Source organism: Pseudorasbora parva, chromosome 7 (genome assembly GCF_024679245.1).
Source record: "Pseudorasbora parva isolate DD20220531a chromosome 7, ASM2467924v1, whole genome shotgun sequence".
In the NCBI taxonomy this organism is placed as follows: domain Eukaryota; kingdom Metazoa; phylum Chordata; class Actinopteri; order Cypriniformes; family Gobionidae; genus Pseudorasbora; species Pseudorasbora parva.
Window position 1 is genome coordinate 2,696,663 of NC_090178.1, and position 23,190 is coordinate 2,719,852.

The 23,190-nt window shown below is 40.5% G+C and overlaps 2 protein-coding genes across 2 annotated transcripts in view; one reads left to right on the forward strand and one right to left on the reverse strand.

Moving 5' to 3' along the window:
- Positions 1 to 1,041: 1,041 nt before the first annotated feature.
- On the forward strand, positions 1,042 to 15,431 carry eomesb (eomesodermin homolog b). Its single transcript, XM_067447764.1, has 7 exons — positions 1,042 to 1,151; positions 2,408 to 2,985; positions 3,870 to 4,024; positions 4,103 to 4,224; positions 5,203 to 5,361; positions 6,958 to 7,019; positions 14,295 to 15,431. Exons 2-7 carry the CDS (start codon positions 2,489 to 2,491, stop codon positions 14,998 to 15,000), a joined length of 1,701 nt encoding a protein of 566 aa, XP_067303865.1. The 5' UTR covers positions 1,042 to 1,151; positions 2,408 to 2,488; the 3' UTR covers positions 15,001 to 15,431.
- Positions 15,432 to 22,281: 6,850 nt separating this feature from the next.
- LOC137083534 (uncharacterized) overlaps positions 22,282 to 23,190 on the reverse strand; it is a 9,366-nt gene continuing 8,457 nt past the window's right edge. The window contains exon 8 of the mRNA XM_067449492.1: positions 22,282 to 22,737. Coding sequence (XP_067305593.1) covers positions 22,636 to 22,737 — 102 coding nt within the window. The 3' untranslated portion in view covers positions 22,282 to 22,635. The remainder of the gene's footprint in view (positions 22,738 to 23,190) is intronic.

Genomic DNA, 23,190 nt, shown 5'->3' on the forward strand with positions numbered 1-23,190 from the left:
TTTTATGATGGATAGATGCACTTTTATGATGGATAGAGGGAGTTTCATGATGGATAGATGCAGTTTTATGATCGATAGATGCACTTTTATGATGGATAGATGCACTTTTATGATGGATAGAGGGAGTTTTATGATGGATAGATGCACTTTTATGATGGATAGAGGGAGTTTTGTGATGGATAGATGCACTTTTATGATGGATAGATGGACTTTTATGATGGATAGAGGGAGTTTTATGATGGATGGATGCACTTTTATGATGGATAGATGCACTTTTATGATGGATGGATGCACTTTTATGATGGACAGATGCACTTTTATGATGGACAGAAGCACTTTTATGATGGATAGATGCACTTTTATGATGGACTGATGCACTTTTATGATGGACAGATGCACTTTTATGATGGATAAATGCACTTTTATGATGGATAGATGCAGTTTTATGATCGATAGATGCTCTTTTATGATGGATAGATGCACTTTTATGATGGATAGATGCAGTTTTATGATCGATAGATGCACTTTTAATATGGATAGATGCACTTTTATGATGGACAGATGCACTTTTATGATGGATAGATGCACTTTATAATGGACAGATCCACTTTTATGATAGATAAATGCACTTTAATGGCTTTCAAAAATGACCCAATAATTCACTCCCATTGTGAAGCTTGGATTAACCAGGAGTTTTGTGAATATAACTCCAATTGTTTTGGTCTGAAAGAAGAATGTCATGCACATGGCTTGAGGGAGATAAATCATGAACTGATTTTCATTTTTAGCTGAACTGTCCCTTTAATGCATGTCGATGTTGTTTTGAGTTTACTTGAGACTAAATATAAACTTTTGGTTAATTTAAAGCAGCTTTAGATGTTTGAAATCAACATAAAATGCTAGAGAAAGCAGGCATTTAAGACTTTTATGGTTGCTGAAGCAGAGCGCGTGAGGCGTAATAACGCGTGAAGTATCGGTAGGAGGCGCTATGGAGTCGCGTCAATAAATCCAGCAGCATCCCAGGTGCCTCAGTCAGTCAATCGGTCAGTCATTCAGTCGGGTTTACCTCCATCACGAGCCTTCTTTACCGCTTCAAGTCTGAATGCAAGCGCGCTTCACCTGAATCTGTGGAGGAAATGGAGATGAAACTGGTGAGTTATTGATCTCCTGATGCTTTATGTTATTTGACGCTTCGTTGTATTTTCTATAGCCTATTAGCCTATGAACTGACAGTCAAACAACTTTAACCCCTCAGGAGAACAATACATAACAGTGACAGATGATTGAATAGTTATTAATATTGCCTAGGACAAACTGAAGCCAGACAGTCGTTGTCAAAAAGATAAAACCTAGAGTATAAAAATAAGAATTAGAAAACGTTCGCGTTTTACACACAACGCAACGTTTTTGAAAAAATATACTAACCTAATAAAAACATTCTTAAAATTGTCTCGAAAAAACTCGAAAAGAAATTACATTAACGCGTCATTCAAATAAATAGGCTATTTAAAAAAAAAGGCTACACATTTGTCTTAACACAAATCTGTGCATTTCCAATCATGTTTAATATAACTTCATTTTTAAAGATTAATAAACGCTAGCTACTTTATAGACATAAATGTTTTTGATCAACCATTAATGCTAAAAATCGAAAACATGTTTATTATTTAAATTACACAATTAGCCTATTTTAAAATTATAAAGTTATGCGTTTATATTTCAAACATTGTTATCTTTCTAAATATATGTTTGTATGTCTGAAATAAAATATAAAGTAGGTTGATTGGGACATTTAGGCTATTCACAGTCATCTCGACGGTGCAATGAGTCTCAGTAAACCTGAATTCACCCTAAAGTTTTATCGTTTGTGATTGCAAACTCTTTATTATTTGTTTCTTCGATTAAATCCATCATACGAGGAGATTTGAACTGGAGAATAAATATAAAGCGAAGACTAACCAGATAATGATAGTGACATAACATATTTCATTAACAATTTATTTATGAATGCTGATAAAAGATAAGCTGCACATTTTAGACATTAAAAAAATGATAGGTGGTTTTGGAAAATATGAGATATGTTTTACGAACGAATAAAATATAGGCTACCATGGCGAATTAAATAGTGCGTTAAATTTGATAGCTAATGTAGAATTAAAACAAATACGCGTTCAGTTAGATATGCCTAAATCGTTTTATTTTATGTTTTTAATTGCCATATTTGTTTGCTAGGCTATAAGATCCATGAACAAACCGTTTCACTTTGTTCTTAATCTGCGACAAATGCGTTTAAAATCAAAACATCAAAACGACCTATAGAAACAATAATTGCGTGTATAATAGGATAATATCTAATATTATTCTCGTAGGCTATATTTTATTAACACATTCATTCTGTCGTTCGCAGTGATGCCGAGACGCGCGACAGTAACTGCCGGAGATCGAATTAATAAACTTCAGGATTCGGATCAAGAAATCGGGTCCGAACATGCCCGGGGAAGGATCCGGTTCTGCGCTGGACGACGGGAAAGTTTCACCGATCATCTGTGAAGATGAACTGATGAGCAGCGGCCGGTACATACTCGACGGGCTCGGGTCTAATCGATACTTCATGATGGGCGCGACGCAGCAAACGCAGGACAGTTCGAGTCCGTGTTCCTTGTTTCCGTACACGGGCCAAACGGGAGGCGTGTACGCCGGTTCGGACGGATCGCGCTACGCGGCGTCGCTGCACTACGGCTCCGTGCTGCCGTCCGCGGGCTTTTGTCCGTCTCTGTGTGCGGGACGCGGCGAGTTCGGCACGGGCTATCAGTTCGGACACGGTTCTGGAAACACCTACCACTCGTATCAAGGCTCCGGGTCCGGGATCGGCTCCATGGCTCTTCCCGGAGCGGGACTCCGAGCTCAGGTGTATCTGTGCAACCGGCCGCTGTGGCTCAAGTTCCACCGGCACCAAACAGAGATGATCATCACCAAACAGGGCAGGTGAGCGCGACCCAAGCGGCAATTCAATAAATACATCTATTATTATTATAACTAGCCTAGATCTAGTTTTACTTAGACTAAATGAAGGCTACTACACTCTAAAAATGCTGGTCTGTTTCAACCGTTGTTTGGGTAGATATGGAAAAAAACGTTTAATTTAAAAATTTAAACCAACGGTCAGTTTTGCTTGTATCTGGACCAAACACCGGTTGGAAAAACCAAGCTTTTTTTCTTTTTTTTCTTTTTTTTTTTTAGAAGGCCTAATCCTACATTTTTAGGCTTGGGCAAAATTACAAATTATTTGTTTTAATTGTAAATAATTGCGAATATACTGTAGGTCAATGTAATATAAAAAGTCTTATAACTAAACCAATAAACAAAAAACGTTCGCGAACAGTAGCGCCTAAGTCCTGCCTATGGCCTATTGTCATAAACATTATTTAGCAATGTGTATATATATAAAAGAAGGTTTGTTTTTTATTTATATTATTTATTTATTTTAAACTGCATTGACCAGAAACAGGGGATCCAAAAGACAATTCAGGTCAAATTAAACAATATAGATGTTTGTTTTTAAAAGTGATTCTTAAAATAGAAGTTATTAGCCTACATTTATGGAGTCAGTGCTTTTATCCAACACGACTTACAAAAGATGAATAAAACACTCAAAGAGCCAGCAATCGTAGCCTACCAGGTTTATTAGACAACCAGCTAGAGATGAGAATAAATGAAGATAATAATTGTATTATTATTATTGTTGTCATTATGTATTTGCGAGTGCATTGGTTTGAGACACACCTGAAAACTGCATCCGCAATTTTGATTCATTCAGAGTAGGCTATATGGCAGAAGAATGATTTGTGTTTTTAATTTCTGCACATCAGGCGGATGTTCCCTTTCCTCAGTTTCAATATTACCGGCCTGAACCTGACGACGCATTATAACGTGTTTGTGGAGATAGTTTTAGCGGACCCGAACCACTGGAGATTCCAGGGCGGGAAATGGGTCACGTGCGGGAAAGCCGACAATAACATGCAAGGTATGGCAGAACCCCAATGAAATGCTGTAATTATTATTACTCTGATGATTATTAAGCTGTTGTGTTTTATTATTTTAGGGAATAAGATTTATGTCCACCCGGAGTCGCCGAACACAGGCGCTCATTGGATGAGACAAGAGATCTCTTTCGGAAAACTGAAACTAACAAACAACAAAGGAGCAAATACCAACACGGCACAGGTGAACAATATGCATTTACTTTAAGAGCAGAACAAATGGCTACACTCTAAAAATTGCTGGGTTAAAAACAACCCAAGTTGGGCTGAAAATGGACAAACCCAGAAATTGGGTTGTTTGAATATAGGTTCAAACATCCCAATTTCTGGGTGTGTCCATTTTCAACCCAACCCAAGCATTTTTTAGAGGGATGCTTTAATAATTTCATTACATTATAGATTTAAAGCATCATAAGTTTAGGTTAGATGCTACATCAGTGTTATTCACCTATGATTGTCTTGGATTTTAGGGATATGTTATGTTTATACAAAATGCTGGGTTAAAAACAACCCAAGTTGGGTTGAAAATGGACATACCCAGCGATTGGGTTGTGTTAACCAAGCAATTAGGTTGTTTTAAGCAAACATTTAACCCAACCGCTGGGTTAAAACAACCCAATTGCAGTTTTTTTTAACTTGTGTTGTTTTTAATCCAGCATTTTTTAGAGTGTAAATATAACATATCTCTAAAATCTAAGAAAAGCAGAGCTGAATTACACTGATGTAGCATCTAACCTAAACTTCTGATGCTTTAAATCTATACACTCTAAAAAATGCTGGGTTGTTTTAACCCAATGTTGGGTCAAATATGGACTAACCCAGCAATTGGGATATTTTAACCCTGCGGTTGGGTTAAATATTTGCTTAAGACAAACCAATCGCTGGTTTAAAACAACCCAATTGCTGGGTTAGTCCATATTTGACTCAACATTGGGTTGTTTTACCCAGAATTTTTTAGAGTGTAATGTTGTTTTTAACCCTGCATTTTTAGAGTGTGTTTAAAAGCAGGGATATTGTTATGTTTAGGTTTAGAGGCAGGGATATGGTTAGGACAAAATTGTCTAACGGGGAATGTTTTCCATGATCCAGATTGAAAGTTTGAAAGCTTTGTTGATTTGAAAATACGGTGCAGTTATTAGGTTTAATTGTGTCTCCAAATCAGATGATTGTCCTTCAGTCTCTACACAAGTACCAGCCGAGGCTTCACATCGTTGAAGTGTCAGACGACGGGACGGAAAGCGTGGGACGAGACTCGAAGACTCAGATCTTCAGCTTCCCGGAGAACCAGTTCATCGCGGTTACGGCTTATCAGAATACTGATGTAAAGTCTTTCTTTTCACTGTAAAAAAAAAAAAAAAAAAAAAAAAGTTGCTGCCTTTAAAGGGATAGTTCACCCAAAAATTAAAATTACCCTGTGATTTACTCCCCCTCAAGCCATAGGTGTATGACAATAAGAGTTGTCCTATATATAATAGGGGTCAAGATTTTGAAGGCCAAAAAAGTGGATCATAATGCATACGGCTCCAGGTGTTAATAAAGTCCTTCTGAAGCACAGAATCTTTATAATTTTCCACATTTCTCTTTGTGACTGGTGTCTTGTTTTGCTCTTTCCTCTTCGCTTACACATTTGTCAGTCTGTCATGACTTTGGTCAGTGGTCACTTCTTCACCAAAACTACCGTAAGCCAGTGATCAGTTTATAAAGTTATAAATATGGATATTTTTCTTCACTTCAGAAGGCCTTTATTAACCCCCCAGAGCCGTATGGATTACCTTTACGGTGGAGGGATGGACTTTTTTGGCCTTCAAAATCTCGACCCCCATTCACTCCCATTATAAAGCTTGGAAGAGCCAGGACAATTTTTTTATATAACCCGACTGTGTTGGACTGAAAGAAGAAAGTCATATAGACCTAGGATGGCTTGAGGGAGAGTAAATCATTGGGTGGTTTAATAGGCTATATAAAACAATGGACACAGTGTCTGTGACGTCATCCGTCACCAGGTTTCTGAAGAGCATTTTTGAAGCCCAAAGTGGGCAAAACCAGCTGCGGCAATCCACCTGTCACTCAAGTGGCCACACCCTTAATTATGCAAAACTTTAAGGCTTTATATAATGTAAACGGATGAGTTATAAAAAAATTCACCCCCCTCACAGTCATCACGAAGGCCAAAATCAGCCGTATAGACCAAAACCACAATTTGTCCCAGACTTTAACCATGTTTTATTCTGCTGTAAAGTTGGGAATTTTAACATGAGGCTCAATGAGATTCTGCTCCTTCTGGCCAGTCGAGGAATTGCAGGTTAAGCTACTTCTGTATTGGCTTCAACAGAAAATGGAAGGTTGCCGTTTGGGTAATTTTCATTTTTGGGAGAACTATCCCTTAGAATTTTTTAGTATGTTTAAGTCATTTAAACTTAAATGACATTAAACTGACTTAAAAAATAATTAAATCTAGTATAACTTACAAAAAAGTTGCTTCAATTATTTTTATAAGTTAAAGGTGCAGTGTGTAAGTTTTAGTGATATCTAGCGATGAGGTTGTAAATTGCACTCACCTCTCCCTTTTGAAGCACATAGAGAAGCTACGGTGGCCGACACAGGACAAAGATGTCATCTGAGAGAGCAGAGAGTGATTAGTGCTCTGTAGAGAAGTTTGGCCTTTAAGGACCACCATAGAAACATGGCGGCACAAAATGGCTGCTTGCCTGTAAGGGGACCTGTGGTGTGTGTAGATAGAAATGGCTCATTCTAAGGTCATAAAATCATAACACCTCATTATGTTAGGTCTTTATACACCTGAAAAAATAGTTATGAATATTATATTGCATTTCTGTCAATAGAGCCTCATAAATACTACACACTGCACCTTTAATCTTATTGAAGCATGAATAAAGATGTTGTGTCTTTCTTCTAGATCACTCAACTCAAGATCGACCACAATCCTTTCGCGAAAGGCTTCAGAGATAATTATGATTCGTGAGTATGTGCATCACAGAGGTTTCGTACGGTGGCCCAGTAGTGCAGCCAACACAACGGAAACGAGCCACAACACAATGAAATCGCTACAACACAACGAAAACGAGCCACAACACAATGAAATCGCTACAACACAACGAAAACGAGCCACAACACAATGAAATCGCAACAACACAACGAAAACGAGCCACAACACAATGAAATCGCAACAACACAACGAAAATCGCCACAAAACAACGGAAACGAGCCACAACACAATGAAATCGCAACAACACAACGAAAATCGCCAATGCACAATGAAATCGCTACAACACAACGAAAACGAGCCACAACACAATGAAATCGCAACAACACAACGAAAATCGCCACAACACAACGGAAACGAGCCACAACACAATGAAATCGCTACAAAACAACGAAAACGAGCCACAACACAATGAAATCGCTACAACACAACGAAAATCACCACAACACAATGAAATCGCTACAACACAACGAAAACGAGCCCCAACACAATGAAATCGCAACAACACAACGAAAATCGCCACAACACAACGGAAACGAGCCACAACACAACGAAATCGCCACAACACAACGGAAACGAGCCACAACACAACGGAAACGCCACAGCACAACTAAATCGCCACAACACAACTAAAACGAGCCACAACACAACGAAATCGCCACAACACAATGAAAATCGTCACAACACAACGAAAACGGCACAACACAGCGAAATCGCCACAACACAGCAAAATCGTCACAACACAACGAAATCGCCACAACACAGCGAAATCGCCACAACACAGCGAAAATCGCCACAACACAACGGAAACGAGCCACAACACAAAGGGAACCAGCCGCAACACAATGAAATCGCCACAACACAACGGAAACGAGCCACAAAACAATAAAAAAAGGCCCAACACAACGAAATCGCCTCAACACAGAGAAATCGGCACAACACAACTAAATCGCCACAACACAACGAAATTGCCACAACGGAATCGCCACAACACAACGAAATCGCCACAACACAGCGAAATCGGCACAACACAGCGAAATCGGCACAACAAAACGAAATCGCCACAACACAGCGAAATCGGCACAACAAAACGAAATCGCCACAACACAGCGAAATCGCCACAAAACAGCGAAATCGCCACAACACAGCGAAATTGGCACAACAAAACGAAATCGCCACAACACAGCGAAATCGCCACAACACAGCAAAATCGCCACAACACAGCGAAATCGCCACAACACAGCGAAATCGCCACAACACAGCGAAATCGCCACAACACAGCAAAATCGCCACAACACAGCGAAATCGGCATAACACAACGAAATCGCCACAACACAACGAAATCGGCACAACACAACGAAATCGCCACAACACAGCGAAACCGCCACAACACAGAGAAATCGCCACAACACAACGAAATCGCCACAACATAGCGAAATTGCCAGAACACAGCGAAATCAGCACAACACAACGAAATCGCCACAACACAGCGAAACCGCCACAACACAGCGAAATCGCCACAACACAACGAAATCGCCACAACATAGCGAAATTGCCACAACACAGCGAAATCGGCACAACAAAACGAAATTGCCCCAACACAGCGAAATCGGCACAGCACAACGAAATCGCCACAACTCAGCAAAATCGGCACAACAAAGCGAAATCCCCAACAACATAGCGAAATTGCCACAACACAGCGAAATCAGCATAACACAACGAAATCGCCACAACACAACGAAATCGGCACAACACAACGAAATCGCCACAACACAGCGAAACCGCCACAACACAGCGAAATTGCCACAACACAGCGAAATTGCCACAACACAGCGAAATCGGCACAACACAACGAAATCGCCACAACACAGCGAAATTGCCACAACATAGCGAAATTGCCACAACACAGCGAAATTGCCACAACACAGCGAAATCGGCACAACACAACGAAATCGCCACAACACAGCGAAACCGCCACAACACAGCGAAATCGCGACAACACAACGAAATCGCCACAACACAACGAAATCGCCACAACATAGCGAAATCGCCACAACACCGCGAAATCGGCACAACACAACGAAATCGCCACAACACAGCGAAACCGCCACAACACAGCGAAATCGCCACAACACAACGAAATCGCCACAACATAGCGAAATTGCCACAACACAGCGAAATCGGCACAACAAAACGAAATCGGCACAACACAGCGAAATCGGCACAACACAACGAAATCGACACAACACAGCGAAATCGCCACAACACAGCGATATCGCCACAACAAAACGAAATCGCCACAATACAGCCAAATCGCCACAACACAGCAAAATCGCCACAACAAAACGAAATCGCCACAACACAGCGAAATCGCCACAACAAAACTAAATCGCCACAACACAGCGAAATCGGCACAACACAACGAAATTGCCACAACACAGCGAAATCGTCACAACACAGCAAAATCGCCACAACACAACGAAATCGCCACAACATAGCGAAATTGCCACAACACAGCGAAATCGGCACAACAAAACGAAATAGCCACAACACAGCGAAATCGGCACAACACAACGAAATAGCCACAACACAGCGAAATCGCCACAACACAACGAAATCGCCACAACACCGCGAAAATTGCCGCAAGGGGGCTTTCGGAGTGCGGTAGAGTTAGTTTTCCTTGCCATTGTTCTATAGATTGGCCAGTCTTACAAAGATATAAACAATACGATCAGTTTTAATTCAAAAAAATGTTGTGCCGTTTTCGTTGTGTTGTCGTTTCTGTTGTGTTGTGGCATTTTTGTTGTGTTGTGGCTTGTTTCCATTGTGTTGTGGCTTGTTTCCGTTGTGTTGTGGCTTGTTTCCATTGTGCTGTGGCTTGAATCCGTTGTGTTGTGACTTGTTTCCGTTGTGTTGTGGCTTGTTTCCGTTGTGTTGTGGCTTGTTTCCATTGTGCTGTGGCTTGAATCTGTTGTGTTGTGACTTGTTTCCGTTGTGTTGTGGCTTGTTTCCATTGTGTTGTGGCTTGTTTCCGTTGTGTTGTGACTTGTTTCCGTTATGTTGTGGATTGTTTCCGTTGTGTTGTGGCTTGTTTCCGCAGTGTTGTAGCCTGTTTCCATTGTGTTGAGGCTTGTTTCCGTTGTGTTGTGGATTGTTTTTGTTGTGTTGTGGCTTGTTTCTGTTGTGTTGTGGCTTGTTTGCGTTGTGTTGTGGCTTGATTCCGTTGTGTTGTGGCTTTTCCGTTGTGGCTTGATTCCGTTGTGTTGTGGCTTGTTTCCGTTGTGTTGTGGCTTGATTCCGTTGAGTTGTGGCTTGATTCCGTTGTGTTGTGGCGTTTCCGTTGTGTTGTGGCTTGTTTCCGTTGTGTTGTGGCTTGATTCCGTTGAGTTGTGGCTTGATTCCGTTGAGTTGTGGCTTGATTCCGTTGTGTTGTGGCGTTTCCGTTGTGTTGTGGCTTGATTCCGTTGTGTTGTGGCGTTTCCGTTGTGTTGTGGCTTGTTTCCGTTGTGTTGTGGCTTGATTCCGTTGAGTTGTGGCTTGATTCCGTTGAGTTGTGGCTTGATTCCGTTGTGTTGTGGCGTTTCCGTTGTGTTGTGGCTTGATTCCGTTGTATTGTGGCTTTTCTGTTGTGTTGTGGCTTGATTCCGTTGTGTTGTGGCGTTTCCGTTGTGTTGTAGCTTGTTTCCGTTGTGTTGTGGCTAGGGCTGGGCGATATGGCCAAAATTTCATATCCCGATATAGCTCATTTGATATCCCGATAACGATATACATAACGATATAGCAATTTTTCTGTTAATTCGGTTTATGAATAGTCTATGCAAAATTGCAATGTGGAAATGCAGTTTGAAATGATATACAAAACAAATAAAGGTAGTATGGACTACATTTTTATTTTATTTAGAACCTTTTTTTTAAAGCAAGACTGTTGGTAAAGTTAACACCTGCCTAGGGATGTTAACCGATGAACGTTTGACCGATGGATGACCGTATCAACGTTAACCGATCAATGTTGTCGGTTAAAATAAATAAAAAAGTGATCTCTAAATTAGGCTATTATAGACAGTGGACTAAACGCTACTACAGTTGGCCGTTTCAATCCAAAATGTTTTTGTGTGAATGAACATATCCCTCGCACTCAATTTTTCATAACTCGCCTGTTGTACTTAATAAACCAAAAAAACATTTGGCACGAGGTTACAGCGTTTGGGTTTGCGCGCTCATAAGGTTTGCAAAAAGTAAACACTCGAGGTTAGAGCCAGAGCAGACGACAGTATGAAGCGTGCATTCCGCATAAGATGGGCTTACATTTGGAAATATATTACATCTTCATTTCAGTGGTAACACATAAGGTGTTGATCGTCTTTATTATTGTTAGCACTACCTCGAACTAAAGCGGCGTACTCTTCGGAGCTGTCATTTTCTTAAATGAGCCGCGGCAATGATTCAAATGAGCTTCTAACGCTGGACAAACACCTTTATTTTTCAACGCGATCACCTTGTATCCAAACCATTTCGAAACTAAGGAGCCATTTGTCCTCTGATTACAAACAAGCTCCTCTGCGGCGCGTTTGCGGGACTCGTGTTTCGCGCTGTGGGGGATTTTAAAAAAGTGACGTGAGTGGAAGGGAGGCGGCAGCGCTAGGACAGTGCGCGCGTGCGTGTGTGTGTGTGTGAGTGAGAGAGAGACAGAGGGAGCGCGGCTCGCGGCTGTTATTTCAAATAGCGCCGCATATTTTAAACTAATCGGTTAACCGGTTTCAACCGGCTAATGAGGCGGTGGTCGGTCAAGAAAATGTTTAGTTTTCGCCATCCCTACACCTGCCATTAAAATATTTCAATATATGGCTATATGGTGTGCCACGCGTAAAAGCTTGTTGCAGCGTCTGTGTCTGAAGTTTGTTTTGAGCGCTTATGCCACTATTCTGGCATAATTACTCTGAGAATTACCCTGGTCTGAACCGCGTCTACTACCGTCTTCCTCCATGTTTGTTTATGTATTGCAGTGTGCATGGGCATGCCGTGGCGTGAGGTCATAAACGCCTTATCGTGGCGTAAGCGATAGAGCCTTATGTAAAACGATAGACATTTTCTATCGTCCAGACGATATATTTCGTCATATCGCCCAGCCCTAGTTGTGGCGTTTCCGTTGTGTTGTGGATTGTTTCCATTGTGTTGTGGCTTGTTTCCGTTGTGTTGTGGCTTGTTTCCGTTGTGTTGTGGCGTTTCCGTTGTGTTGTGGCTTGTTTCCGTTGTGTTGTGGCGTTTCCGTTGTGTTGTGGCTTGTTTCCGTTGTGTTGTGGCTTGATTCCGTTGTGTTGTGGCGTTTCCGTTGTGTTGTGGCTTGATTCCGTTGTGTTGTGGCTTGTTTCCGTTGTGTTGTGGCTTGTTTCCATTGTGTTGTGGCGTTTCCGTTGTGTTGTGGCTTGATTCCGTTGTGTTGTGGCGTTTTCGTTGTGTTGTAGCTTGTTTCCGTTGTGTTGTGGCGTTTCCGTTGTGTTGTGGCGTTTCCGTTGTGTTGTGGCTTGTTTCCGTTGTGTTGTGGCGTTTCCGTTGTGTTGTGGCTTGTTTCCGTTGTGTTGTGGCTTGTTTCCATTGTGCTGTGGCTTGTTTCCGTTGTGTTATGGCTTGTTTCCGTTGTGTTGTGGCTTGATTCCATTGTGCTGTGGCTTGTTTCCGTTGTGTTATGGCTTGTTTCCGTTGTGTTGTGGCTTGATTCCGTTGTGTTGTGGCTTTTCCGTTGTGTTGTGGCTTGATTCCGTTGTGTTGTGGCTTGTTTCTGTTGTGTTGTGGCTTGTTTCCGCTGTGTTGTGGCGTTTCCGTTGTGTTGTGGCTTGATTCCGTTGTGTTGTGGCTTGTTTCTGTTGTGTTGTGGCTTGATTCCGTTGTGTTGTGGCGTTTCCGTTGTGTTGTGGCTTGATTCCGTTGTGTTGTGGCTTTTCCGTTGTGTTGTGGCTTGATTCCGTTGTGTTGTGGCTTTTCCGTTGTGTTGTGGCTTTTCCGTTGTGTTGTGGCTTGTTTCCGCTGTGTTGTGGCGTTTCCGTTGTGTTGTGGCTTGATTCCGTTGTGTTGTGGCATTTCCGTTGTGTTGTGGCTTGTTTCCGTTGTGTTGTGGCGTTTCCGTTGTGCTGTGGCTTGATTCCGTTGTGTTGTGGCTTGATTCCGTTGTGTTGTGGCTTGATTCCGTTGTGTTGTGGCTTGATTCCGTTGTGTTGTGGCTTGTTTCCGTTGTGTTGTGGCTTGTTTTCGTTGTGCTGTGGCTTGATTCTGTTGTGCTGTGGCTTGTTTCTGTTGTGTTGTGGCTTGTTTCCGCTGTGTTGTGGCGTTTCCGTTGTGTTGTGGCTTGATTCCGTTGTGTTGTGGCTTGTTTCTGTTGTGTTGTGGCTTGATTCCGTTGTGTTGTGGCGTTTCCGTTGTGTTGTGGCTTGATTCCGTTGTTTTGTGGCTTGTTTCTGTTGTGTTGTGGCTTGTTTCCGCTGTGTTGTGGCGTTTCCGTTGTGTTGTGGCTTGATTCCGTTGTGTTGTGGCATTTCCGTTGTGTTGTGGCTTGTTTCCGTTGTGTTGTGGCGTTTCCGTTGTGTTGTGGATTGTTTCCGTTGTGTTGTGGTGTTTCCGTTGTGTTGTGGCGTTTCCGGTTGTGTTGTGGCGTTTCCGTTGTGTTGTGGCTTGATTCCGTTGTGTTGTGGCGTTTCCGTTGTGTTGTGGCTTGATTCCGTTGTGTTGTGGCGTTTCCGTTGTGTTGTGGCTTGATTCCGTTGTGTTGTGGCTTGTTTCCGTTGTGTTGTGGCTTGTTTTCATTGTGCTGTGGCTTGATTCTGTTGTGCTGTGGCTTGTTTTCATTGTGTTGTGGCTTGATTCCGTTGTGTTGTGGCTTGTTTTCATTGTGTTGTGGCTTGATTCTGTTGTGTTGTGGCTTGTTTTCATTGTGTTGTGGCTTGATTCCGTTGTGTTGTGGCTTGTTTCCGTTGTGTTGTGGCTTGTTTTCATTGTGTTGTGGCTTGATTCCGTTGTGTTGTGGCGTTTCCGTTGTGTTGTGGCTTGATTCCGTTGTGTTGTGGCTTGTTTCCGTTGTGTTGTGGCTTGTTTTCATTGTGCTGTGGCTTGATTCTGTTGTGCTGTGGCTTGTTTCCATTGTGTTGTGGCTTGTTTTTGTTGTGTTGTGGCGATTTCGATTTAGTACTGCTGCACTACTGGGCCACCATAGTTTCGCCACAATTATCCGCACTTGATACTAACATGCATTGGGATTTCAGGATGTACCTTCCGGAGCGTGAAAGGCTGACTCCGTCGCCGTCAGACTCGCCTCGCACGCAGCAGATCGTCCCGAGCGCGCGCTACGCCATGCAGCCGTTTCTGCAGGATCAGTTCGTCAGCAATCGCCTGTACGGCAGCGAACGGACCGTGCCACAGACGAACGGGATGCTTTCTCCTCCGCCAGACGATCCCGCGGCCACTCAGAGATGGCTCGTCACATCGGTGCAACAAACTGGCGGCAGCAAGCTGGAGCTGACGGCGTACGAGGGCGATTATTCCAGTTCCTTGTTACCGTACAGCTTCAAATCTTTACCTCTGCAGAGCGCGCACTCCCTGGGCTACTATCCCGACGCCGCTTTCGCATCCGTAACCACCGGATGGGGCTCGAGGAGCTCATACCCAAGGAAAGTGCCGTGGTCGCCTCGACCGAGTCCCACGGACGTCTCAGATGACCAAAAGGACAAACCTCGGGAGGACGGCACATTCGGTCAGACCTGGGCGGAGGCCGCAGCATCTCTGAAGCCTTCAGACTCTGTTGAACCCAGCATTTACTCGGTCGTGTGCAAGAGGAGGCGGGTTTCCCACGGCGAGTCCGGGACAGAAAACTCTTCCAAATGTGAAGAGTCGGAAAACTTTAACAAGGACTCTTCTTCTTCCTCCTCCTCCAAGGCGATCGGCTATTACGCTTTCTATGCCGGCAGTTAGACACACCCCGTTTAAAAGCTCATGCACACAGCCTGATCTCATGAAAGTGCATATCTATAGCACAAATTGTTTTTATCCTGTAATCAATGTATACACAAAAAGTAGCTTTTTTGTGCATGTGCTCTAAAAAAAAATTGTGCTATATGGCACCAGAAGTGATTCTCAACTCATAGGGGAATCACTTTTGGTGCTATATAGCACCATATCTCTACAGCTATGTAGAACCCATAAGAGGTGCCATACCGCATTTAATTTCTTTATCAAAAATGGTGCTAAACAGCATCAACAGTGGTTCTTCGGCTTGTAAAGGGGCTTAAAGGGTTAGTTCACCCAAAAATTTTAATTCTCAATAATTACTTACCCTAATGTCGTTCCACACCCGTAAGACCTCCGTTCATCTTCACACACAGTTTAAGATATTTTATATTTAGTCCGAGAGCGTATATGCAAGTGTATGCACACTATACTGTCCATGTCCAGAAAGGGAATAAAAACATCATCAAAGTAGTCCATATGAGACATCAGTGGGTTAATTAGAGTCTCTTGAAGCATCCAAAATACATTTGGGTCCAAAAATAACAAAAACTACGACTTTATTCAGCATTGTCTTCTCTTCCGCGTTTGTGTTCAATCCTCAAATAAAGATTCTAACGGTTATGAATCAGCGGATTGATTCATGATTCGGATCGCCAATGTCACGTCATTTCAGCAGTTTGACATTGGATCAGAATCATGAATCAATTCGCTGATGCTGTTTTTATTCCCTTTCTGGACATGGACAGTATAGTGTGCATACACTTGTATACGCTCTCGGACTGAATGAATGAATGAGGCATTTATATATCGCTTTCATATGTACTACTGTACACCCAAAGCACTTATAAAACTAAATATAAAATATTTATCTAAACTAAAATATAAAATATAATATACTAAATATAAAATATCTTAAACTGTGTGTGAAGATGAACGGAGGTCTTACGGGTGTGGAGCGACATTAGGGTGAGTCATTGAACTAACCCTTTAACCGGTTCTCTGTACGGCAGTGGTGCTATATAGCCCCTTAACCACCCCAAAGAACCGCTGAAGAACCATACAGGAGCTTAACACTTTGCATATGGAAGGGCCTTCAATGGACAAGTGCCAGTTTGTTATTTGTTCAAAATAATGTTCCCACACTAAATGAGGTGATTTGGAATTTTGTGTAGGACATTTATGAAGCCCCTTGAAGACTAACTAAATTAAATAATAAATGTTTTAACAATGCCTGAGCAGAGCACTGTCAGATTTAGCTCTGGAGACACTGGAGAATGTGCTTATATGGGTTTTAATTTGTTATTGTAGTGTTTTTTTTTTTTTTTTTTTTTTTGGGGGGGGGGGGGGGGGTAAATGTTTGTATATGAACCTTTAATGAGTCTGAAATAAAGCCTGAATTGAAAAAAAATGTACAGGTTCTATAATGGTAGTGGTGCTATAAAGCCCCTTCACCACCCCAAAGAAGAAGAACAACTGAAGCACAAAGATTTGGTGCTATACAAAAGCGGTTCCCCTATGATTACGAGCCACTTTTAGTAAAATATGGCACCATTTCAGAGTGTATGATACACACTATATGGCGTGTAATACACAGGGGTGCGTAACAACTAATTTGTGCTATAGATACGCACTTTATGAGATTGTGTTGAGAGGCATTATGTGTTCAGAATTATCAATTTGATCCTTTTGTAATTTATTAAAATCTCACCCTAAAGCAACTTGTTTCTCTGCTCGTCCAAAAGTAATATGCGTATGTCATTTTAAAAATGCTGTTATGTGTATTAAACGACTGCTGTTTTGGATTGGGTATAGCCTATTCTTAAAAACATTTTCACTTAAATATACTCTTTATCTTAATATCCATACAATATTTCCATCGCACAAAAGGTTCTTTAGATTATTCATACACTGTAAAAAATTTGTGGTGGTTTTTGTTGGTTTAACTTAAAAAAAAGTAAGTAACCTGGTTGCCTTAAAATTTTGAGTTTATAGAAATTAAAAATTTGAGTTGATACAATGAAGGAAATTAGTTTAATAAATAGAAACTCAAAATATTTTTGTATCTGAACCACATAAAAAAATGTAATAAATCATGAAAATAGCACTATTTGGCATGTTTCACTGCGTCATCAGAAGTAACACACACATAATTACCTAATATGCTTACAAAATATTTTAATAAAGGCTGTCGAATCTCAAAAAATGTTTCATTGTATTAACTCAAAATTTTAATTTCAATGAACTCAAAATTTTAAGGCAACCAGGTAACTTTTTTTCTAAAAAAATTTTTACAGTGTACTAGGAAAAAATTGGTGCTTTTGTTTTCAGGACTGATCACTGAACCCCCTGAGCACAATTTAGAAAAACTGGTGCTTTTTCATCGCTGTAATAGTCAAATTAATAAATCAAAATGCAAAAACTACACAGAAATCAAGATCTCAAACTGAATCGGTAAAACGTGTTGGTGAATAAGGGAAAAGGGATATCATAAATGGTGGATTATTAAATAAATCCTGAAATAACCTCCACATTTAAATATGTAGCTAATGGTTACAGTGTCCTTGTTACATATACTTACCGTAGTAATAACAGTAAATGATGCATAATTACATGCAAGGGCGCCGTAAAGGGGTGGAAGGTTTGGACGATTCTAAGGGCCCAGACTGATTTAGGGCCCAGAAGAGCAGACCCCCTTTTTCTTTTCTTATTTATTTTCTCTTTTTTATGCATACATTAAATGTGCTTGGGCCCCTCATGCAGTAAATGTGTATTTTGTCCGTTTTGACCATAGATTTTATATTTAAAAAACGAATTTCAAAATGTCAGTCACAACCTTCTCCCCCCTCCCTCACAATGGTTCATTCCACCTGCGCGGTCCGCGCTAGCGTGAGCTCTTGGTTATTGCACTTGCTATGATGAAGCGCAGACAGTGACACACGCAGGTATGTCACATCAAAAGTCGGGGCATCAAAAACGGAAAGAAGGAAAGAGAAGACAGAGAACGCCGAAGTCTACAGTATGTCACACAGTTTTTCAAAAAGAAAGGCAGCTTGCCCTATTCCTCTAACGTTATTCCAAAACTTTCAGAGTTAGCCTACTTATTTTTGTTGCTACATGACCTGCTTTTATCTAGCTAAAATAATTACTGAATTATAATTTACATCCAACAATACATCTCTGATGTGCTGTCTCCGGGTTATCATGTCTCGTAGACACAGATGGCTGCTGCACACCCTTCTCCCACGCCCCCCGTCCCCGTCTCAAACGAACAAGGTGAGCCTGAGCGCGAAACTTTACGAAGATTGAAGCCTCTAAACACGTCTTATCTACTGTGTTCGCCACATGATGATAAACAAAAAGTAATCTACACGCTTCAAAAATTACAAAATCAGTTTGCCATGTTTTGTCACGTGACAGTGCTGCTGATCGATACTGTCTTACTTGATGTTCTTAAATCAGCACTAGGTAACTTTTCAACCTTCATAATATATTTTCAAGACTCTTGTGATGATACATCGACTTCCAATAGGTTGAATGAGTAATACCAAGACACACCTGGCATTACTCCTGGTGTGTCTTGATTTTGAGCCCTTTTGGCCTAGCTAGTTTTATTCCTTTACTGATTTAATTATGGGTTAGTTCTAGCTGATGTTTCCTGATTGAGCAGGTGGACCCAGCTAAAGCTTGTTCATGTAAAATATATGTCAATATGTGTACAATATGTTCTGTTGTGCTTGCAATTGAGATAATAAATGTTCTCCCTTTTATGTAAATAAGTACATCTTTCTATATTTTTTTCTTGTTTTTGTAGGCTTTGTACTCATCTTTAGACATTTTAACTATGCAATGTGCTAAATATCTTTTTTAAAGTATACAGGCCATGTTTATTGGGTTAAATTTTATCTGTAAAAATTGTAGGGGGCCCAGAAATTTTGTTTTCCATAGGGCCCAGAATTTCTGGCGGCACCCCTGATTACATGTAACTAACCCTCAACCAAACCCTAATACATAGTAAGTACATGTAGTTGCATAATATTACTCCTTACTTATATATAATTACACTGTAACAATGACACCTTAAAATGAAGTGTAAAGCTGTCACTGTTACAGTGTAATTATACATTTCTAAATAATATTAACATTTACTTACTATAGGGTTAGTTGCATGTAATTATGCTTTATTTATTGTTGTTACTATGGTAAATGCATGTATAGTGTTACCTTATGATGTATTTCTGCACTAAATGTTGAGGACACTGCCCTCTAGTGTCAGAACTGAAAAAATGAACAGCACTTCACCTAATTTCAATAAAATCTGCCAATTTTACGTGTGATTGTAGTCAGGCAATGAGAGATCCAAGACATCCAAACTAAATGGGTATGTTTAATAACAGATACATCAAACACGCTAGAGAGAAACCTCAAACTACATTAACACAAGCTCAACACACACACTATACAAACGTTAGAACCGAACAAAGAGTGGAGGGATTGAGTCCAAACGTTAAGGTGCACTAATGATGAGGACCAGGTGCTGGGAATCCGGGGAGAGCGGGAGAGAAGATGAGGAAGTGAGTTCAGGTGTGAGACAGGGAGGATCTTGGGAAATGAAGTCCGGGACCAGGAGTGAATGTGACAGCCAGATCATAAATGATTCATATTAACCCAGAAAGATTTATTGTTTTTCAGGATGATTTGGACCCAGAAGTTTCCAACCAGGGTTTTATGGAAGTTAATTTAAGACCAATTAAAGAAAACGTAAGGAATAAAGGGAAGGGAACAACACTAAATGTAAAAGTCTAACCACACAAGTGACACTTCAAAGTTTGAGAACACAGTTTCCAACAGATCTCTATTACTTCTTAATTCACTTTAGAAAAGAAAGCTAATAATATAAAACAAAATACCTGATCAGAGCTATAATATGGAATGGGGGAATAACTTTTTCTGAACCTTTTTGTTGTTTTTCAGTCGTTTTGTCTCGTTTCAGTGCAAATATCTAAAATATTCTTAAATCAAGACACATTTTTCACCAACATGATATATGAAAAGCAACATGACGGTCCATACCCAATCACAGATTTGTTCTTGTTTTAAGCAGAAACTCAATTTTATTCAGTGTCTAAGAAAACAAGACCTAATTTCTTCATTTTGCATGCCATTAAATTAATAATTTTGATTTAAGGATGTTATAAATCAAATTAGGGCTCTATAAAAATTTTTTTTTTAGCTTTACCTCCGTTTAATGGTCAAATTAAATGTTATTTTAACTAATTGATATCATGAAACAAACAATTTAACAGCAATCTATTACACGGCTTGTTATCGCAGAATAAACCCCGCCAGAGTGATCAGGACCCCGAGGCGAAGCGGAGCGTCACTCTGAAGGGGTTTATTCTGCGATAACAACCGGCTGGGTGTACATTATCCCGCTTCTTACACCAATACTAGTCTCAAATAAATTAGACACAAAATATTGTCCTGAGATTAAATATTTTATTAGCTCTTACGCAAAACTTCCGCGAAGAAAAACAGTTCCAACCTGCTTTAAGCCTTTATCTATTGCTGCTAAATGTTGAGAATGAATGCTGAAAGGGTTAGTTCACCCAAAAATGAAGCCAAGCCTATGATTTACTCACCCTCAAGTCATTATATGTGTTTATGACATTCTTCTGTCAGACAAATACAATCAGAGTTATATTTAAAAAGTCCAGGCTAACGTTAATCCCAGCAGTAGTTGGAGCTGTGTTTGAAGTCCATAAAAATGCAGCTGTCCGTCAAATAACGTGCTCCACACGACTCCGATGGGTTAATAGAGCCTTCTGATTCCAATCGATGCGTTTGTGTAAGAAAAATATCCATATTTAAAACGTTATAAAGGAAACCTGCCTTAAAGTCTTCCATTGTAACCCACGGCTGTTTAAGCCACAAGATGGCGCCAGCGTTAAGCACAGAAGTAGAACCGGTCAAGATAACTCGCAGTACCCGGATGAGCGGGTGTTATCTGTGCTGCGTTCCAGTTCGTTTTTATCATGCCCTTCACTCGCAAACTTCCCTCCGTCTCGTTCACTCGGATGTGCGTCATGCCTACGTTGCATGAGTGCCCACTACTGGCGGAAACTTAGCAAATGGACTGAACTGGAACGCCCTAAGCCCTTGATCACTTGGAATCCACTATGGAGTTGATATATTATTTATTTTTTACCTTTACGAAACTATTTAATGCAGCATTCTATATGTATATGGATGTGTTTGGGTTGTTTTAAATGTTTTTAAAAATAGTTATAGTTGTTTGTGGTGGGGTAAATTAAACGTGATATGTGATGACGTCACAATCGCGTTGCATTGTGGTATATGAAGCTGCCTGAAGTGTACATATGAAGTAGACTCGCTCACTCGGTCAAAATCGAGGGAGCAAGGGTCTGTCCATAAAAACTTCCCTTGTCCACTTCACGAAGTGGAACGCACTTCAAAATGGCGGCAGGGATTCCCCCAAGGGGAAGTGCTTAGGGAAGTTTGCAAGTGCGTGTCTTAAAGTGGAGTGGAACGCAGCACTGGAATTATTAAATTATTAAATGGTTTACAAAAAAGGGGCACTGTGAATATTTTTATTTATTTGTTCATCTAAAAATTGGACTTATTCTGTGTCATTCAGCATTATACAATAAATCCCATTTCTATGAATGGATTACGTCGACATTTCCTGCATCACTGAAATTATACGTCATTAATTAAATGCAATGATATTGAATTTAAGACTTTCTTCTCTAATTTAAGACATTTTTTAAAGGCCTTAAATTGTGGAAGGTCAACAGAAGTTCACTGGCGTGGATTATTATGATTTTATAATGTTTTTGAGCCTCTTTTGCTCACCAGTGCTGCATTTATTTAATCAAAAATACAGTAGAATATTATGAAATATTCCTCCAGTGTAAATCATCTGTTCTCTATGTGAATATATAGTAAAGTGTGATTTATTCCTGTGAACAAAGCTGAATTTATCATCATTACTCCAGTCTTCAGTGTCACATGATCCTTCACTAATCACTCTCAGATGAGGATCTGATGATCAACACATTTATGGAATAATTTACAGTTTACTACAAAACTATTTTAAATTGTAATAATATATCACTATTTTGTATTTAAAAAATCCTTGTGAGATGGCATATAAAACAAAACCAAACACAATAATAGTGATTTTTTATAGCACCTATAAAACAGTTTATAAAGTGCTTTGCAGTATATATGTACATAAACATTCAAATACATTAAAAAGAAAAATCCTTCAATAGTTCAATTGCACAGAAGAAGAGGATGTGTGAGATCGTCACACACACACACACACTCGGATAGATGTTTTCAGTCAAGCTCCTGAAATACTGAAATCTTAAAAACAACTCTCCAGTTCAATCTGAGTCATGTCATGAACAATGGTTCTTATCCTCAAATAACGCTAAAAAAAAGAAATCAGAAATTATGTGCATAATTTGTCATGTCTTCCAGAAAGTTTGCGAGCGAACACAAGGAGATGTTACTGGAGCGGGTCACTGAAGCTCTACTTTAGAGCATAGATTTATCTGGAATAAATGAACGGGCTTAGACTTGGATGGGTTTCCTGTTGCGATACAGTTCATCTTTCCATCTTCTCATGTCCCATCTCGAATCAGAAGCTCTAGAGAGCGTTGAGCGTCGCTCATCCTGAAAAAAACAAAAACAGAAAAGACTCTTTCATTTCCTCCTAATCTCAAATCTCATAGAATCAGTCTATCTAAACCCCGCCTCTATGAAAGCTACTCTGCTCTAATTGGTCAGAAACCAAAAGCTCATTATCACACACTATTAAGCACAGTTGTGTGACGTCTGCCTTTGCATGCACATGAGCTTCCCATTGTTAATCCGTGGGGTTTAATATGGAGTCGGCCCACCCTCTCTAACAGCTCCAGCTCTTCTGGGAAGGCTTTCCTCAAGGTTTAGGAGTGTGTTTATGGGGATTTTTGCCCATTCTTCTAGAAGCTCATTTGTGAGGTCAGGCACTGATGTTGGACGAGAAGGCCTGGCTCTCAGTCTCCGCTCTAATTCATCCCAAAGCTGTTCTATCGGGTTGAGCTCAGGACTCTGTGCAGGCCAGTCAAGTTCCTCCACACCAAACTC

Bases quoted from the DNA above. Each gene is read 5' to 3' on its own strand.
- eomesb (XM_067447764.1), top strand. From the start codon at position 2,489: ATGCCCGGGGAAGGATCCGGTTCTGCGCTGGACGACGGGAAAGTTTCA. The intron at 4,025-4,102 runs GTATGGCAGAAC...TTATTATTTTAG, and splicing joins AGCCGACAATAACATGCAAG to GGAATAAGATTTATGTCCAC. The intron at 4,225-5,202 runs GTGAACAATATG...TCTCCAAATCAG, and splicing joins CAAATACCAACACGGCACAG to ATGATTGTCCTTCAGTCTCT.